Below are 21,195 nucleotides of genomic sequence, written 5' to 3' on the forward strand. Positions count from 1 at the left end.
TGAACCATGAGAGACGATGGACTCTGAGAAGTTCTTTATAGATCTTGGATATCAGCCCTTTATTTGTAAGGTAATTTGCAAGTATCTTTTCCCATTCTGTGGGTTGCCTCTTAGTTTTATTGACTGTTTCTTTCGCTGAACAAAGCTTTTTATTTCTATGAAGTCCCAAAAGTTCATTTTTGCTTTTGTTTCCCTTGCCTTTGGAGACGTGTCTTGAAAGAAGTTGCTGTGGCCCGTGTCAAAGAGGTTACTGCCTATGTTCTCCTCTAGGATTTTGATGGATTCCTGTCTCACATTGAGGTCTTTCATCCATTTGGAGTTTATCTTTGTGGATGGTATGAGACAATGGTCCAGTTTCATTCTTCTGCATGTGGCTGTCCAATTTTCCCAGCACCACTTATTAAAGAGACTGTCTTTTTTGCATTGGATATTTTTTCCTATTTCACAAAGATTAGTTGACCATAGAGTTGAGGGTCCATTTCTGGAGTCTCCAGTCTGTTCCATTGATCTATATGTCTGTTTTTGTGCCAATACCATGGTGTCTTGGTGATCATAGCTTTGTAATATAGCATGAAGTCAAGTAACATGATGCCCCCAGGTTTGTTTTTCTTTTTCAACATTCCTTGGCGATTCAGGGTCTTTTCTGATTCCATACAAATTTTAGGATTGTTTGTTCCAGCTCTTTGAAAAATGCCAATGGTATTTTGATATGGATAGCATTGAAAATGTAGATTGCTCCATGCAGCATAGACATTTTAACAATGTTCTTCCAGTCCATGAGTGTGGAATGTTTTTCCATGTTTTTGTACCTTCCTCAATTTCTTTCATAAGTGTTCTGTAGTTTCTAGAGTACAGATGCTTTACCTCTTTGGTTAGGTTTATTGCTAGGTATCTTATGGTTTTTGGTGCTATTGTAAATGGAATCAATTCCTTAATTTCTCTTTCTACACTTACATTGTTAATGTATCAAAAAGCAACTGATATCTGTGCATTGATTTTTGTATCCTGCCATATTGCTGAATTGCTGTATGAGTTCTAGTAATTTGCGGGTAGAGTCTTTTGGGTTTTCCATATAAAGTATGGTGTCATCTGCGAAGAGAGATTTGGACTTCTTTGCCAATTTGAATGCCTTTTATTTCTTTTTATTTTCTGATTGCTGATGCTAGGACTTCTAGTACTACATTGAGCAATAGTGGTGAGAGTGGGCATCCCTGCTGTGTTCCTGACCTTAAGGCAAAGCTCTCAGCTTTTCCTCATTGAGAATGATGTTCAGTTTAGGCTTTTCATACATTTTTATGAAACTGAGGAATGTTCCCTCTATCCCTACACTCTGAAGTCTTTTAATCAGGAAAGGATTCTGTATTTTGTCAAATCCTTTTTATACATCAATTGAGAGGATCATATGGTACTTGTCTTTTCTTTTATTAATGTGCTCTATCACGCTGATTGTTTTGTGAATGTTGAACCACCCTTGCATCCAAGGAATAAATGCTACCTGGTCGTGATGGATAATTCTTTTAATGTACTCTTGGATGCTATTGGCTAGGATCTTGTTGAGTATTTTGACATCCATGTTCATCGAGGATATTGGTCTGTAATTCTCCTTTTTGATGGGGTCTTTGCCTGGTTTGGGGATCAGGGTAATGCTGGCCTCATAGAATGAGTTTGGATGTTTTCCTTCCATTTCTATTTTTTGGAACAGGTTCAGTAGAATAGACATGATTTCTTCTTTAAATGTTTGGTCAAATTCCCCTGGGAAGCCATCTGGCCCTTGACTCTTGTTTTTTCAGAGGTTTTTGATTACTGCTTCAATTTCCTTACTGGTTATTGGTCTGTTCAGATTGTCTATTTCTTCCTGTTTCAGGCTTGGTGGTTGATAAGTTTCCAGGAATGCATCCATTTCTTCCAGATGGCCTAGTTTGTTGGCATATAGCTGCTGGTAGTAAGTTCTAATAATTGTCTCTATTTCCTTGGTATTGGTCGTGATCTCTCCGCTTTCATTCATGATTTTATTAATTTGGGTCCTTTCTCTTTTCTTTTGGATAAGTCTGGCCAGAGGTTTATCAACTTTAATTCTTTCAAAGAAACATCTTCTAGTTTCATTGATCTGTTCTATTGTTCTTCTAGTTTCTATTTCATTGGTTTCTGCTCTAATCTTTATTATTTCTCTTCTGCTTGGTCTAGGCTTTATTTGCTGTTCTTTCTCCAGATCCTTTAGCTGTAAGGTTAGCTTGTGCATTTGATTTTTCTAACTTTTTGAGAGAGCCTTGGATGGCTATGCTATGTCCCTCTAAGGACCACCTTTGCATTATCCCATAGGTTTTGGACCAATGTGTTTTCATTTGCATTGGTTTGCATGATTTGTTTAAGTTCTTTAATTTCCTGGTTGACCCATTCATTCTTTAGCAGGATGCTTTTTAACCTCTACGTGTTTGTGTTCCTTTCAAATTTTTCCTTGTGGTTGAGTTCCCATTTCAATGCATTGTGGTCTGAAAATATGCAGGGAATAATCTCAATCTTTTGGTATCAGTTCAGACCTGATTTGTGACCCAGTATGTGATCTATTCTGGAGAAAGTTCTGTGTACACTCAAGAAGAATGAGTATTCTGTTCTTTTAGGATGGAATGTTCTTTATATATCTACAAAGAACATCTAGTCCAATATTTCCTTCAAAGCTCTTGTTCCTTTGTTGATCTTCTGCTTAGATGATTTGTCCATTGCTGACAGTGGAGTATTGATGTCTCCTACTATTAATGTATTATTATCAATATGATTCTTTATTTTGGTTAACAGTTGGCTTATGTAGTTGGCTGCTCCCATGTTGGAGGCATAGATATTTACCATTGTTAGATTTTCTTGTTGGAAAAACCCTTTAAGTATGATATAGTGCCCCTCTATATCTCTTACTACAGCCTTTGGTTAAAATCTGTCTGATATGAGAATTGCTACCCCAGCTTTCTTTTGAGGTCCATTGGCATGATAAATGGTCCTCCATCCTCTCACTTTCCATCTGGAGGTTTCTTTAGGTTCAAAATGAGTCTCTTGTAATCAGCATATGGATGGATCCTGTCTTTTTTATCCAATCTGCAACACTGTGCCGTTTCATGGGAACATTTAGGCCATTCACGTTGGGAGTGAAAGATACTAATTTTGAAAGATACTAATTTACTGCCATCATATTGCCTGTAAAGTCCCTGTTTCTATAGATTGTCTCTGTAAATTTCTGGTCTATATTACTCTTGGGGTCTTTCTTCTTTTATAGAACACCCCCTTACTATTTCATGCAGGGCTGGCTTGGTCACATATTCTTTCAGTTTCTGCCATTCTTGGAAGCTCTTTGTCTCTCTGTCCATTTTGAAGTACAGCCTTGCTGAATAAAGTGTTCTGGGCTGCATGTTCTTCTCATTTATTACCCTGAATATGCCTTGCCAACCCTTTTTGGCTTGCCAGGTCTCTGTGGACAGGTTTGACGTTATTCTGATGTTCCTCCCTCTGTACTTAAGAAATCTCTTTCCCCTGGCTGCTCTCAGCATAGCTACCTTGGCTCTAAGATTTGCAAGTTTCAGTATTATATGCTGGGGTGTTGGTCTATATTTATTGATCTTGGGAGGGGTCCTCTCTGCCTCTTGGACTTGAATGCTTGTTTCCTTCCCCAGGTTAGGGTAGTTTTCAGCTATGATTTGCTCAAATATACCTTCTAGTCCTCTCTCTCCACCCCCTCAGGGATCCCAATAATTCTGACATTGGATCATTTCATGGCATCATTGATCTCTCTAATTCTTATCTCATGGGCTTCTAGTTGCTTATTCCTATCCTCCTCATCTTCCTTCCTTTCTATCAGCCTATCTTCTAGATCACTATTTCGTTCTTCTGCCTTATTTACCCTGCCTGTTAGAGTATCCAGTTTAGACTGCATCTCATTCACAGCATTTTTACTTTCGGCCTGATTAGATCTCATTTCTGCCCTTAGAGATTTTATATTGTCACTAATGCTTTTTTCAAGCCTAGCTATTGACTTCATAATTGCTACCCCGAAGTCTACCTCTGACATCTTGCTTCTGTCCATATCCGTTAGATCTGTGGCAGAGGCCATTGTCTCTGGTTCTTTTCTTTGTTGTGAATTCCTCATCCTAGTCATTCTGTTGAGGGATGGTTGAACGAATGTACAGATTCCAAAATATCAACCACGACCCAAGCAAGATGCACCCTTGGAGAATATGGAGCAGTCGGAAGCCACCACTAAAAAGACATAGCCAATATGAAACACAAGAGTAAAACTTATAAAATTAAAAAAAAAATTCCAAAAAGGGTTGAGGGGAAAGGGGGATATAATCTCTCAGTGTGGACAAATTAGGGTTTTTCAGTTGTTCCTGGGTGTATTTCGGTCTGTTTGTTAGAGAATATACTACTTCCCAAAATTACAGGGTAAGTATAACTTGTGTGTCTGTATATATATATACAGACACACACACACATCTACAGGTAATGAATGAATGAATGAATAGGGAAAAAAGGACTACAATGAAGCATATATCTATAAAAAATATAGGTGTGAAAAAGTACAAGTTAAAAGTTACTATGAAATCTAAGTTGGTATATTAAACATCTAGTTGAAATGAGAAAAATGTGAAAAGAAAAAAACAGAGAAGAAGCTAAGGGAAAGAATAAAAAGAAAAAGAGAGTTGTATCTGAAAAATAAACAAGCCGTGAGGCAAAGCCTGGAGCTCAAAATACTATTTTCCCCTGGTGTTGGGATTTTACAGTCTTATGGGGACCATTGGGTTGTCCTCCTCTTGTTCTTCCAGCCTGTCTTCTTGGGAAGAGTCCTGCAGTGCTGTTTCTCAGGCAACCCTGCTTGGGCAGAGTTGCCCTGCCCCCTCTCCAAGAGTGCTTGGCTCAGTGGAAACCGGTTTTTTGAGCTTTTGTTCTCTGGAGGCTTTCTGTACCTCTTCTAAGAGTCAGAGCAAAAATGGCCGCACCCAAACCTCTGTCCCAGAGTGGAGAAATCAAAGTCTGCACTCTTCACTAAACCCTCCTGGGACACAGTCTCCATTTCTGTATGCACCACTGAAAACTGCAACCTCCTGTGGTGCGTGCCCACAGTGATTCTCTCAGAGGTCGTCCCAGGTGCCTGGTCATGTTCCTGCCCTTTGTGCTTCTAAAACCGTGAGCGACCGTGCAACCCACATCTCCTGGATCCTATCTGGGTCCTGCTTTAAGGCCCTTTCCAGGCCACTAGCGCTCTGTGAGTTTTTTCCTGGTCCCCAGCAGGACGCTTTTGCACTCCAGTGTTATATCACTTTCCGGGAACCAACTTATGGAAGTTCACTCCCCCTTCTGTTTATCTTCCAATAGCTACCTGAAGATTCATGACTCCACCCTTCCTACCTGGTGACAGGCGGTGTTTTTCTGCTTGTAGAGATCCAGATATATATTCTTACATCTCAGGCTGATTTTGTGGTGTTCAGGATGGTGTGGTAGATATCCAGCTAAATTCAGGGGACCCGTTGAAATGGGTTCCCCTACTCCTCTGCCATCTTTCCTCTCCAGTGCTCACTTAATATTTTTAATCATTATTTTATGGCTGTCTTATAAATTTGTCATAATTTTCTGGTTTTTTTTTAATTTTCACTTTTAATGGTAAAATGAATACATGGCCTTAATAACCATTTAAACACATAACAAAATTTAATAAAGTTTAGCATTATTTTCCCTTCTCTATCACTCTTATGCTATGTGAGATAATCAGTATAAGTGTGGTGTGCCTATTTCCATACTTATGTTCATATAAGCATGTATACAGATAAGACTTTTTAAAAACTTTTTTACTTACAAAAATTATACCAAACATATTACTCTGTAACTTGTTTTTTTTAACTTAATTTATCACAAGTAACTCTCCAAGTGAGGAATATAGAATCTAACTATAACTCCTTCTATCAGTCAGGGTTCAACCTGAGAAGCATAACTCATAGGAGATGCATTATTAAGAGATTTATTCTAGGAATTGGCTTATGTGATTACAAAACCTGGCTAAGCAACTCCAGTATCTGTGGAGCAGACAATCAGAATGCAAGATCATGAGCAGGCTCAAACTCATGGGCGTAGTCCAAAGCTGTCATCTATAGGCAGGAAGATCATGAGAAGGATGGGACTCCACATACATGGGCTAAGGCTGAGGCAGAATTTCTTCTCCTTTGTGGGGAGACCTCTACCCTGTTTTTTTAAGTGGTAAAAACACCATGAGCTCGGGCGCCTGGGTGGCTCAGATGGTTAAGCGTCTGCCTTCGGCTCAGGTCATGATCCCAGGGTCCTGGGATCAAGTCCCGCATCGGGCTCTCTGCTCCTTGGGAGCCTGCTTCTCCCTCTGCCTCTCTCTCTGTCTCTCATGAATAAATAAATAAAATCTTTAAAAAAAAACAAAACAAAACAAAAAAAACACCATGAGCTCTATGCTCTTAACATATTTTTAAGTGCATAATATAGCAATATTAATTGTAGGTTCAGTGTTATACAGCAGATCTATAGAACTTATGCATATCTTGCATAAATGGAACTAGAGTCTTGATAGGATTGCTTTGAATTTGTAGATGACCTTCAGCACAATGGATATTTTAACAATATTAAGTCTTCCAGTACAAAAACAAAACAACAACAACAACAACAAAAAGCAACAAAAAACTAAAGACCAATATCCCCAATGAACACACATGAAACAATCTTTGATAAAACAGCAACAAACAGAATTCAGCAGCATAATAAAAGGATCACACACAATGACCAAGTCGGATTTGTCCCTGGGTTACAATGATGGCTTAACATATGCAAATTAATTAATGTGATATAATTAAATTAAATATAGAAATCACATCATCATATCTATAGATGTAGGAAAAATATTTGACATAATTTATCCTTCTTTCCTGATAAAAAAGACTCACAACAAACTCTGTATAGAAGGAATTTACCTGAACATAATAAAAGCCATATATCCAAAGGCCCATGGCTAACATCATACTCAAGGGGGAAAAACTGAAAGCTTTTCCTCTTAGATCAATGACAAAAGGATGCCCATTTTCACCACTTCTATTCGACATAGTAGTGGAAGTCCCAGCCAGAGAAAATTAGGCAAGAAAAAAATAAAAAGCATCTAAATGGGAGAGGAAGAAGTAAAATTATTTCTGTTTGTAGATGACATTATTTTATATATAGAAAACCTTAAAGACTCCTCAGAAAAAACTTCTATATTTAATAAATGAATTCAGTAGAGTTGATGGGTACAAAATCAACGTACAAAAATCAATTGTGTTTCTATACACTAACAATGAACTATCTGAAAAAGAAATTAAGCAAACAGTCCCAATTATAATCATATCAAAATGGATGTGATTATATTTAGGAATAAACTTAACCAAGGAGGTGAAAGACTTGTACACCAAAAACTATAAAACCTTGCTGAAAGAAATTAAAGAACACATAAATAAATAGACTTAATATTGTTAAAATGTCCATTTTACCCAATGCCAGCAATAGATTTAATGTGATCTTATCAAAACTCCAGTGGTATTTTTTTTTTTTACTGAAATAGAAATAACAATCCTAAAATTCATGTGGAACCACAAAAGACCCATCATATAGCTAAAGATATTTGAGAGAGGAGAACAAAGCTGGAGGTATCATGTCAAAATATATTACAAAGCTACATTAATTAAAACACTATGGTACTGGCATAAAGACAGGATATAGACCAATGGAATAGGATAGAGAGCCTAGAAATAAACCCACACATATACAGTCAACATATGTTTGACAGTAGTACCAAGAATGCACAATTGGGAAAGGATGGTTTCTTCAATAAATTGTGCTGGGAAAACTGGATATCCACAGGCAAAAGAATGAAATTGAATTCCTATCTTACACCATAAATGAAAATTAACTCAAAATGTATCAAAGACTTAACTGTATGACCCAAAACTGTGAAACTCCTAGAAGAAAACATAGGGAAAGAGCTTCTTGGCATTGATCTTGGCAATGATTTTTTTGGATATGACACCAGAAGCACAGTCAACAAAGCAAAACTACAGCAAAATAAAATTATTTTGCACAGCAAAGGAACAGAATGAAAAGGCAACCTATGGCATCAGAGAAAATATTTGCAAATGATATATATGATAGGAGGTCAATTTCCAAAATATAGAAGGAACTCTTACAACTCAATAGCAAAATATCAAATAACTTAATTTTAAAAATGGACAAAGGACTTGAATAGACATTTCTGTTACTTTATTACTTTTTGCTATTTGATTTTTTCTTCCTTTTGAAACTTTTCTTTAAAAAATTTTCTTATTATAATCTCTTATCCTTTGACTCATTATTTCCTTGTCTATGTTTTTGCTTTTGGTTGTGAAATATTTTTCCACTTCACACCATACTTTATTCATCCGTTCTTCATTTAACAGCCTCTTAACTCATGTTCTCAATTTTTTTTTTGCCCCTGTATACTATGAAATGCATTGTTATAGCTAAATATTTGTTCAAGTTCTCACCATTTATTTATTTGCTTTTCAAGACTTTTGATATATCTTGCCAAAATTACTCCTTCAGAAAAGTTGTACTAATTTGTACATTTAAGAAAGGTCTATGTTTTTTATAACAGTCATGTATTTTTATGTTATAGGCTTTGAAATTTCTGAAAACCAGAAGAGGCAGGCTGCAATGACTGTGAGAAAAGTCCCTAAACAAAAAGGTAAAGCTGCCTTTAACCACTGCCACCCCAGCAGCCCCACTTACTCTCTTTGTGAGACTGGGAAGCCATAAACCATGTGATTGTATATCCCCAGGCTTGTTTCCAGGCTGAAGTTCACTTGGGGTGATGGGGAGTGTCTGGGTTTCCAGGTGTCCCTGATGACAAGTGGCAAATGGTCTTAAAGACATAAGGCTTAGGAGTAAATAGTGTAAGGTATTTATGTCCAAAAATAGTTCTTTGGGTACAAGAAAAAATAGAATTTCTATTTCTTTTCATTTTTACATAAATAAAAGAGAGAGAAAAACTAAACTTTATTCACAATTTAGAGAGAGATAGACAATAATAATGTAATTTTTATTAATAAGTATATTTGGAATATGTATACAATTTTCTTTCATTTGTTTGGGGACATTTTCAAGGTTAGGAGTCTCAAATCAGAATAGAGAACTTCAGGGCGCCTGGGTGGCTCAGTCGGTTAAGCGACTGCCTTCGGCTCAGGTCATGATCCTGGAGTCCCGGGATCGAGTCCCGCATCGGGCTCCCTGCTCCGCGGGGTGTCTGCTTCTCCCTCTGACCCTACCCCCTCTCATGTACTCGCTCTCTCTCATTCTCTCTCTCAAATAAATAAATAAAATCTTTAAAAAAAAAAAAAGAATAGAGAACTTCAAACTGAACCAAGACAGAAGATTCAGATATTTATTCTCTTTCTCTGAACCATAAACTAAAGTACTTAAAAAAGGAAAATAGGGGTGCCTGGTGGCTCAGTCGGTTGTCTGACTCTTGATTTTGGCTCAGGTCGTGAGATCGAGCCCCGATCGATCACTGGGTGTGGAGCTCCACACTGGGTGTGGGGCTTGCTTAAAATTCTCTCTCCCTCTCCCTCTGCCCCTCCCTTCCCACCCCCTCCCCCGTGTGCCCACACTGACACTCTCTCTCTCTCTCTCTCAAAAAAAAAAAAAGGAAAATACCTTAAGAATCGATTTGATTATGAAATGAAGCTTTATTTTCTCATTTTCGTGAACTAGACATAATTAAAATGCTTAGTTGAACAAAAGGAAGTAACTACCCTTTGTTTATTCATGAGCCTCTTCAGTACCAGTCATTTTATATAAGTTCTTTAATTTTATCTTTATGGTACTTCTGAAAAGGTAGGCATTATTAGCCTCATTTTCCAGATGAGGAAACAAGATCTTTGGGGTGAAGTGATTGTGAACTTAACTCATCTTGATTCTAAGTCCACTGTTCTTCCCTCACCATCTCAGGGTTCTGCTGATTCTCTATGCTGGGAAAGAACAGCTTACTTTTTTTGTCCCACCTCAATTATTGACAGCTGCTTCTATTACTGACCACCACTATCATTTTCCCCAGGCCCTTCCTCCGCTTTCTCAGTAGTCTATTTGGTTCAGAATGAGTCACCATACAAAATGATTAGATTCAAGTTGCCTGAAATTCCAGTGGCCACATAAAGCACCCTTAATTATTCCCAAATGAAGCTCCTTTCCACTGAGGAAGCTGTGTGCCTGTGAATATCTGATCTCCAATTAAACAGTGCACCTAGCTGGGACCCCTCTGGCTGGACATGCCTTCCTTTTAACTGCTTTTGTTTCTTGCCCTTGGGAGGCACTCATTGGCTCTTTCTCTCATCATGGAAATGTAATTATCTTCAGATAGGGAATTAAAGGCAATCACACCTAACCTCTCAGGAGTGAAACATGAGAGATAGTGTTAGAAAGCTATCTGGAGTTAATGTCAGTGAAGATATGGTTTGGATGAGTAGGGCAACCCTGTGAGAGACTGTGCTCCTTCCATAGAGATATAAGCAGAACAGAACCCCAGCCAGTCGGGGAGTCCTCAGGTTATAAAAAAGGCTACTGTCCTAGTGGCTTGCTTGTTTCCTGGAGGCTCTTAATGCTTGAACTTCTCTTACTCTGATCCCCTCCACTGTCCTCACCACACTGACCTTCATGATGGGATAGGACCCCTTTACCTCAGCTTAGGTTCCCTCAAGCCTGAGGCTGGCTGTTCTTTTTTTTCACTATGAACTCTTAAAGCAAAGGAACATCCACAAAGCAATAAACCAGAAAACAGTCCTGCTCACTCATACCAAGCCTTTGTGTCAGTTTCCTTTTCCACCTGTCTAGTCACAAGGCTATTCCTTTCAGGTCCTCTCTTATTCCCCAGTATCTAAACAATGGTTCACATGAACAGCTTTCCACCTTTAACAATTCTAAAGTTTTCAAAGAAACTCATTTAGTTTCAAACCTCCCAAAATTCCTACGCATCCCCTCCATTATTTCTATTTCTAGTTTTCAAGACTCTCCTAGTCCAGGACTGTAATGACTGATATATTTTGAGACTCAAGGTAACTACACATGTGGAAACAATTGTCAAACTTAGGAATTCAATAGTGATATTATGTACATGGGAAGAACAAGAAGGGAATTCTTTCAGATACCCACAAAAGCAAGTTTCTTTAACCCTTCCAATGACCACTTTCTGGAAGTTATGGGAGCATTGTTTTTAAGATTTCTCTAATGCAGATGTAATTGGATAGGAAATTATTCTAGTGTTCTCTTCTAACCCCATCTATAATGCCATAGGACCTTATTAACTCAGTCTACTGCTCTGGAGGAGGGGAAGCCTGTCTGTAAGATAAGCAAAGAGGACAAAGCCTAGCTCCAAGGAAGGCCTTTCTACTTTATGTTTATCTTTTACACTGTCTTAGTTTTAAGAATTGATGTATAACTTATTGGAATTTGAATACTAATTCCTGGTCTATCAACCTATTTCAGTCTGTCATCATGGAGCTCCCTAGGGCCATGAGCAAAGCTCCCATCTCCAGAGGCTATAGGACTATCTCAAAATCAAATGAATATCCTAAAGTAACTAAAATAATCTTGAAAAAGAAGAGTAAAGTTGGGGTACTCAGTCTATCCTGATTTTAACACAAACTATATAGCTACAATAACCAAGATAGTGTGGTATTGGCAGAAGGATAGACATATTGTATTAGTGGAAGAGAATAGAGAAGCCAGAAATAGACCTACACAAATATGCCCAAGTAATTTTTGATAAAGATGCAAAAGAAATTTAGTGGAGGAAGGGTAGTCTTTTCAACAAATGCTGCTTCAGCCATAGACCAAAAATAAACTTCAACCTAAACTCATACCTTACAAAAATGAACTCAGAATGGATAATGGACTTAAATTTAAAGCTACAAAACTTTTTTTAAAAAGGAGAAAATCTTCAGAATCTAGAGCTAGGCAAAGAAGTTCTTAGACTTGACACCAAAAGCTTGAACCATGAAATGAAAAATTGATACAATGGACCTCCTCAAAATAGACATTTTTGCTCTATGAAAGACCATATGAAGAGGATGAAAAGACAAGTTACTGGCTAGGAAAAATATTTGCAAACCATATATCTGAAAAAACACTAGTATCTAGAATATATAAAGAACTCTCAAAACTCAGCAGTAAAAAAAAAAAAATACATACTCCAATTACAAAATGGGCAAAAGATGGATATTTTACTGAAGAGGATTATATAGATGACAGTTAAACACATGAAAAAATGTTCAACATTATTAATCATTGGAGAAATACAAATGAAAACCACAATGAGATATCACTACACACCTATTAAAAAGGCTAAAATAAAAAATAGTGACAACACCGAATGCTGGCAAGGGTGTAGAGGAACTGAATCATTTATACCTTGCTGGTGAGAATACTAAATGGTACAGCCACTCTGGAAAATAGTATGGTGGTTTCTTAGACACAAAACATACCACTACCATATACCCAGCAATTATACTCCTGGGCAGTTGTCCCAGAGAAATGAAAACTTTCACCAAAAAAACCCTCTATATGTTAACTAACTTGAATTTAAATAAAATCTTGGAGAAAAAAAAAAAAACTCTAAACAAATGTTTATAGCAGCTTTGTTCATGATAGCCCAAACTGGAACCATCCCAGATGTCTTTCAATGGGTGAGTAATTATGGTATACCCATACCATGGAATATTACTCATGAATAAAAAGGAGCCAACTATTGGTATATGGAACAACTTGGGTGAATCTCCAAGGAATTATGCTGCATGAGAAAAGCCAATCTCCAAAAGTTATATATGGTATGACTCCATTTATATAACATTCTTGAAATATTATCATTTAGTAATGGTGAACAGATTAGTAGTTGCCAATGGTTAAGGGGGGGTGAGATCAGGAGAGAAGTAAGTGTGGTTATGGAAGAGTAACTAGTGATTTTGTGATATAGAAATGTCCTATCTCTTCTCTGTGTCTTGTAACAATGTTAATATCCTGGTTGTAATTTTGTACTACAGTTTTGCAAAATGTTATCATTGAAGAAACTGAGTAAAGACTACAAAGTATATCTCTGTATTGTTTCTTACAACTGCATGTAAACCTATAATACTCTCAAAATAAAAAGCTTAATTGAGAAATCAAAATGAACACTTCCCAAACTTTCTCCCTAATATTTTCATATCATTTGTTGGCACCCAGTACGCTCATCTTTCTGACACTTACCACCTTTGAAAATTGCCTGTTAAAGGACATCATCAAAATGGCAGAATAATTTTCTACTGTCTTCCCCCTAAAAAAACACTGATTTTGACAGTCACCCACAGATGAGTGTGCTTTTGTGAAAGTTCAAAAGTCCAGCAGAAAAGTTCCAGACTACCCATGGAGAAGAAAACAAACAAACAAACAAACATGATTAGATGCATAGAAAAAAGAGGCAAGTCAATAAAGACTAGAGGAAGTGAGTACTTTTTCAAATGCAAAGACAGCAACTCAAGACTACAAGAAACATGAAAAATTGAGGAAACATGACATCACCAAAGGAACACAATTTTTTAGAAACTGACCCCCAAAGATATGGAGATATACAATTTTTTCCAGTAAACATTTCAAAAATAGTTTTTTAAAGGAAGCTCATTGTGCTACAAGAAAGCATAGAGAGACAATTCAACAAAATCAGGAAAACAATATACAAAACAAGAAATTTAACAGAGAGTAAATATCATAAGAACCAAATGGAAATTATAGAGCTGAAGAATACAATGAATGAAATGAAAAAAAAAAAAAGATGCAATGGAGAACATCAACAACAGATTTGAACAAGCAGAAGAAAGAATTTGTGAGGCCAAAGACAGGTCTTTTGAAATTGTCCAGAGTAAAACAAAGAAAAAATAATTTTAAAAAAGTGAAGAAAGCCTATGGGAGTTAATGGGATAAAATTAAGAGAAGCAATCTATAAAATATTGCAGTCCCAAAAGAAGAAAAGAGGGAGAAAGGGGAGGAAAGATTATTTAAAGAAATAACAGGGATGCCTGGGTGGCTCAGTCATTAAGCATCTGACTTCGGCTCAGATCATGATCCCAGGGTTCTGGGATGGAGCCCCGCATCAAGCTCCCTGCTCAGCGGGGAGCCTCCTGCTTCTCTTTCTCCCACTCCCCCTGCCTGTGTTCCCTCTCTCGCTGTGTCTCTCTATGTCAAATAAATGAATAAAATCTTAAAAAAAATAACAGCTGAGAAATTTCCAATTCTGGATAGGTATTTGAATTTTCAGCTTCTTGAAGTTCATTGGCTTCCAAACAATTTTAACACAAATGATCTTCAAGATACATTATAAAACTCTCCAAAATCAAAGTCAAAGAGAAAAGATTAAAAGCAGCAAGAGAAAAAAATCCTCATATACAAGGAAACCCACATAAGACTATTCAAAGATTTCTCAGCAGGAACCTAGCAGACCAGGAGAGAGTGGGATGTTCTTCTTTCAAAGTTCTGAAAGAAGAAAACTGTCAACCAAGAACACTATACCCAGGAAGGTTTAGAAATGAAGGAGAAAGACTTTCCCAGAAAGAGGGATAGAATGAGAGAGGGAGAAAGAGTTTTATGTATCCAAAGTTAATTTTTTATCAGTATAAAATGGACTATTGTAACTATAAGGTGTTTTATGTAAACCTCATTGTAACAACAAAGCAAGCACTTACAGTAGATACACACACAAAAAAGAGGTGAATCAAAGCATACCTGTTAGGAAAACCATCGATTCATAAAGGAAGATAGCAAGAGAGGAAGAAAAGAACAAAATAACTATAAAACAGAAAATAATAAGATGACAATAGTAAGTCTTTACCTATCAATAATTACTTTATTATTTTTTTCTACAGTTTATTTTTATTTAAATTCAAGTTAGTTAGCATGTAGTGTAGTACTGGTTTCAGGAGTAAAATTTAGTGATTCATCACTTACATATAACACCCAGTGCTCATCCAACAAGGGCCTTCCTTTAATGCCCATCACCCATTTAGCCCATCCACCCACCCACCTCCCCTCCAGCATGTAAATAGATTCAATTCTCTTGTCAACGTGCATAGAATGGCTGAATGGATAAAAATACAAGACACAACTATACATTGCCTACAAAGGACTAAGTTAATCTTTAAGGATACACACAGCCTCAAAGTTAAGGGATGGAAAAAGATATTCCATACAAGTGGAAGCCAAAAAGAGAGCAAGGGTATTTATGTGATACTTACATCAGATAAATAGACTACAAGTCAAAAACTGTCACAAGAGACAAAGAAGGTCATTATATAATGATAAAGGGTCAATTCATCAAGATATAATATATATGTACCCAGAACATAATATATAAATTTTAAATATATATGTACCCAATATGGAGCACCTAAATATATTAAGCAAATACTAACATATCTGAAGGAAGAAATAGAAATATGATAATAGCAACAATTGATAGATCACCTAGACAAAAAATGATTAAGAAAGCATTGGACTGGAAATATATTTAGACCAAAAGGAACTAAAAGACATGTAAGGAACATGCCATCCAATAGCAGCAGCTATTTTCTCAAGTACAAATGGAACATGCTCTAGGGTAGTATGTGTTAGGTCACAAAACAAGTCTTACAAATTTAAGAAGACTGAAATCTTATCAAGTATCATTCAACCACAATGGTGTGAAACTAGAAATTGACAACAGGAGGAAAACTGTAAAGTTCACAAATATGTGGAAATTAAACAACACACTCCTGAACAACCAATGAGGTAAAGAAGAAATCAAAAGGAAAATAAAAAAAAATATCTTGAGATAAATGTAAGTGAAAACACAACATACCAAGTTATTAGATGTAGCAAAATCAGTTCTAGGAGGGAAGTTTATAGCCATAATGCCTACACAAAGAAAAAAACAATCAAATAAGCAACCTAACTTTACACTTCAAGGAACAAGCAAAAGAAGAAAATTTAAGCCCAATGTTGGCAGGAAAAAAGAAATAACAAATATCAGAGGAGAAATAGAGACCAGAAAAACAATAGAAAAGATCAATTAAATTAAGAGCTGGTTTTTGAAAAGATAAACAAAATTGACAAACTTAGCTAGACTAAGAAAGAGGGAGAAGACTTAAATAAAATCAGAAATTAAACAGGAGATGTTACATATGATGCCACAGAAATAGAATCATGAGAGTGATTCTGTGAACAAGTATATACTAACAAATTGGATGACCTAGAAGAAATGAATAATTTCCAAAAAAAAAACATCCAATATATCAAGATTGAATTATGAAAAAAGAACATACCAAAAATGAGTAAAAAGATTGAATTAGTAAGCAGAAACCTCCCAACAAAGAAAAGCCCAAGAATAAATGGTTTCACTGGTGAATTGTACCGAGAATTTAAAGACTGTCAATCCTTCTCAAACTCTTCAAAAAAATTGAAGAGAAAGGAATACTCCCAAACTCATTTTATGAGACGAGCATTACACTGATACCAAATCCAGATAAGGACACTTTAGGAAAAGAAAACCACAGGACAATATTCCTGATGCAAAATTTCTTAACAAAATACTAGCTAACCAAATACAAGCACATTAAAAGGATCATACAACATCATCAAGTGGGATTCATTACTGAGATGCAAGGATGGCTTAACATATGCAACTCAAAAAATTGTAATACACCACATTAATAGAAAGATAAAAATCATATAATCATCTCAATAGATCCTGAAAAAGCATATCCTTTCATGATAAGAACTCTCATCAAATTAGGTATAGAAGGAAATATCTCAATATAATAAAGGCAATATATGGCAAATCCACAACTAACATCATATTTAATGGTGAAAGTTTGAAAGCTGTTTTTCTAATATAAGAACACAGTGGTGCCCAATCTCACCACTCCTATGCAACACAGTACTAGAAGTCTTAAGCAGAGAGCAATCAGGTAAGAAAAAAGAAGGAAATTGTATCCAAATCAGAAAGGAGGAAGTAAAATTGATTCTGTTTGACTATGACAACATTTATGTATTTAAGAGCATCTACAAAACACCCACAACTAACACCATGCTCAGTGATGAGAGACTGATGCTTTTCCCCCTAAGATCAGGAAAAGGCAAAGATGTCCAGTCTCATCACCTCCATTCAACATTGTTCTGGAGGTTCTGGCCAAGGCAATTAGGCAAGAAGCAGAAACAAAAGGCATTCAGTTTGGAAAGGAAGAGGTAAAATGTGCCTCTGTTTGCAGATAACACAATCTTACATATAGAAAACTCTACAGTATACACACACACACCACTATTGGAGTTAATAAATGAATTCAGCAAAGTTGCAGGAATTAAGAAATTAAGAAAATCCATTTATAATGTTAACAAAATATTTAGGAATGAATTTAATAAAACAAGTATAAAATTTATTCTCTGCACACTACAAGACATTGTTGAAATATATTTGAAAAGCTCTACATAGCAAAACATCCCATGTTCATGAATTATAAGACTTCATTTTGCTAAAATGGCAATATTCCCCAAATTGATCTATAGATTCAAAGTAATCCCTCAATCACAGTCAACTTCTTTGTAGAAACTGACCAGCTGATTATTTTTAGTTTATTTTTTATTTAGTATTGTTGATATACAATGTTACATTAGTTTCAGGTGTACAACATAGTGATTCAATTTCTCTATACATTATGTTGTGCTCACCACAAGTGTAGCTGCCACCTGTCACCATACAATTCTATTATAATATAATTTACTGTATTCCTTATTCTGTGCCAGGACTTATTCATTCCACATCTGGAAGCCTGTATCTCCTACTTCCCTTTATGCATTTTGCCTACCCCCCTTTCCTCTGGCAACTGTCATTTCTCTGTATTCATAGGTCTGATTCTACTTTTTGTTTGTTTATTCATTTGATTTGTTTTTAGATTCCACGTAAGAGTAAAATCATATGGTATTTGTCTTTCCCAGTCTGACTTAATTCACTTAGCATAATACCCTCTAGGTTCGCCTATGTTGTTGCAAATGGCAAGATCTCATCCCTTTTTATAGTTGTGTAATATTCCATTATACACACACACACACACACACACACAAACACCTTATATACATCTTCCTTATCCATTCTTCTGCTGATGGACATTTAGGTTGCTTCCAAATCTTGGCTATTGTAAATAGTGTTGCAATAAACATAGGGATGTATGCCTATCTTTTTGAATTAGTGTTTTTGTTTTTTGTTTGATATCCAATTATTGGGTAATATAATATTTCTATTTTGAATTTTTTGAGGACATTCCATACAGTTTTCCACAGTCACTGTATCAATTTACATTTGTACCAACAGGGCACAAGGATTCTCCACGTCCTCGCCAACACTTGTTATTTTTTGTCTTTTTTCTTTTAGCCATTCTGACAGCTGTAAGGTGATATCTCATAGTGGTTTTTATCTGCATTTCCTTGATGATTAGTGATGTCGAGCATCTCTTCATGTGTCTGTTGGCCATCTGGCCACAATGTCTAAAACAATATTGAAAAGGAAGAACAAAGCAGGAGGACTCACTTCCTGATTTCAAAGTGTGGTCCTCAGACCAACAGCATCAGTAACATGTGAGAATGTATTAGAAACATAAATTATCAGGCCCTTCCCCAGACCTACAACAGGTGATTCTGATACAGGCTCAAGTTTGAGAATCATAACTGGCCTAGACTGCAAATGAGATTAACTATACAGATGAATTTAATTTGCTTTTTCAACCTCCCCATTCTCTGGATACTTCTTTCTTTATACATAGAAGATAAAAAGAAAGACAAAACATATTGATGGAGAGGATATATAAAACCCTATTTCCTAATTAGAAGGAAATTCCTTTCCACTTTCCACTTTGGATTTATCTGTTCTGACCAGTAATTTTGAATGTGACCTTTGGCTGGTCTAACTTGATTTGCACTTGATACTTATTTGTCTAATGGCTTGTTGCTACTGGTAAAATCTTCAGCACACAAAACCAAACATTTAGAATACAGTATGAATAAACATTTTGAACAGAGATTACATTTCATTATGCCTGGCATGGTGTGCTTTATAGCTCTGATTTTAGTTTGAAGACTCAGGGAAGGCAAATAGGTTTCAGAAAATAAAGAAAGAAAGGGCAGGGGAGGGGAGAATATATTCCCCATCTGGCAGATTAAGACAAGAGAGTCAGAAGTTTTATAGCAAGGAGAACAGAGGAATATAGTGCTCAAGCAGAATTAAGCTATGGAGCCCTCACTGGGGAAGAAGGGGGCTAGGGAACAACAGGGCTGGCTGAAGGCCTGGACAGGAGAGACCAGGGATTGGAGGGGACTCTGTGGGAGAAGCCCAGAGGGCAAATCAGGACTAGGGTCTCACACCTAAGGACCAGTGGCATGGACTACTAAAGGGCTGGAGTTGGCAGTCACGGAAAAAAGACAAAAGAAAAAGAAAGGATTTTGTATGTAGAAAATCCTAAAGACTCTATCAAAAAACTGTTAGATTTAATCAATGAATTCAGTAAGGTTTTAGGATGCAAAATCAACATACAAAATTCAGTAGCATCTATACACCAACAATGAATTATTCAAAAAACAAAATAAAACAATCCATTTATAATAGTATCAAAAATGATAAAATACTTAGGACTAAATCTACCCAAGGAGGTGAAAGATGTGTTCACTGAAAACTCTAAGACATTTATGAAAAAAATTAACAAAAATAGAAGATATCCTGTGCCTGTAGATTGGAAGAATTAATATTGTTAAAATGTCTGTACTACCCAAAACCATTCTATAGGTTCTGTGCATTTCCTATCAAGATTCAAATGACATTTTTTACAGAAATAAGAAAAACAATTCTGAAATTTGTATGGAACCATAAAAGACTGTGAATAGCCAAAGCAATCTTGAGAAAGAACAAAGCTGGAACCATCACACTTTCTGACTTAAAGCTATATTACAGGGGCACCTAGGTGGCTCAGTCGGTTAACCGTCTGCCTTCAGCTCAGGTCATGATCTCAGGGTCCTGGAATTGAGCCCCACATCAGGCTCTCTGCTCAGCAGGGAGTCTGCTTCTCCCTCTCCCTCTGCAGCTCCCCCTGCTTGTGCTCTCTCGCACTCTCTGTCAAGTAAATCAATAAAATCTTAAAAAAAAGCTATATTACAAAACTGTGGTAACCAAACAGTTTAGCACTGAGAAAAATACGGATACACAGACCAAAAGAAAAGAATTTAGATCCCAGAAATGAATCCATGCATATACAATCAAGTAAAATTTGACAAGGGAGCCAAGAATATTCAATAAAGAAGGACAGTCTCTTCAATAAGTGGTTCTGGGAAAATTAGATAGTCACATGCAAAAGGAAGAACTAGACCCCTATGTTACACCACTCATAAAAATTAATGTAAAATGGCTTAAAGACTTAAATATAAAGCCTGGAATCATCAATTACTATAAGACAACATGGGACAAAGATCTTGACATTGGTTTTGGCAATGAATTATTGGACATGACACATAAAGCACAAGTAACAAAAGAAAAACAAGTGAGATCACATCAAATTTAAAGGTTCTGCACAGCAAAAATCAACAAAATAAAAAAGCAACCTATGGAATGGGAAAAATATTTGCAAACTACATAGTATGTGATAAGGGGTTAATATCCAAAATATTAAAGGAACTCATACTACTCAATAGCAAAAACCCACAAATAACCCAATTAAAAAAGAGGTAAAGGACCTGAATGGATACTTTTCCAAAGAAAATATTCAAAGGCTAATAAGTACATGAAAAGGTGCCCAGCATCACACTAATCATCAGGAAATTTAAATAACTACAATGAGATATCATGTCACACCTGTTAGAATGGCTTTCAAAAGACAAGCAATAATGAGGACTAACAAGGATATGGAGAGAAAGGAACCACTGTATACTGTGAGAATGTAAGTTGTACAGCCAGTATGGACAATAGGATGGGGGGTTCGTCAAAAAATTTAAAAATATCTTGATGAAGTCCCAAAAGTTCATTTTTGCTTTTGTTTCACTAGCTTTTGGAGATGTATCTTGAAAGAAGTTGCTGTGGCCGATGTCAAAGAGGTTACTGCCTAT

The 21,195-nt window shown here is 36.3% G+C and overlaps 1 protein-coding gene across 9 annotated transcripts in view; it reads left to right on the forward strand.

Annotated features, from left to right (window-relative positions):
* Nucleotides 1-21,195, forward strand: part of ARHGEF9 (Cdc42 guanine nucleotide exchange factor 9) — a 202,578-nt gene that overhangs the window by 171,165 nt on the left and 10,218 nt on the right. For all 9 annotated transcript variants that reach the window (XM_081808797.1, XM_031033070.2, XM_031033077.2 and 6 more), the window contains one exon: nucleotides 8,678-8,746. In XM_081808797.1, coding sequence (XP_081664923.1) covers nucleotides 8,678-8,746 — 69 coding nt within the window. The remainder of the gene's footprint in view (nucleotides 1-8,677; nucleotides 8,747-21,195) is intronic.

This window comes from Leptonychotes weddellii, chromosome X, assembly GCF_054177405.1.
Source record: "Leptonychotes weddellii isolate Sample4059 chromosome X, ASM5417740v2, whole genome shotgun sequence".
In the NCBI taxonomy this organism is placed as follows: Eukaryota; Metazoa; Chordata; class Mammalia; order Carnivora; family Phocidae; genus Leptonychotes; species Leptonychotes weddellii.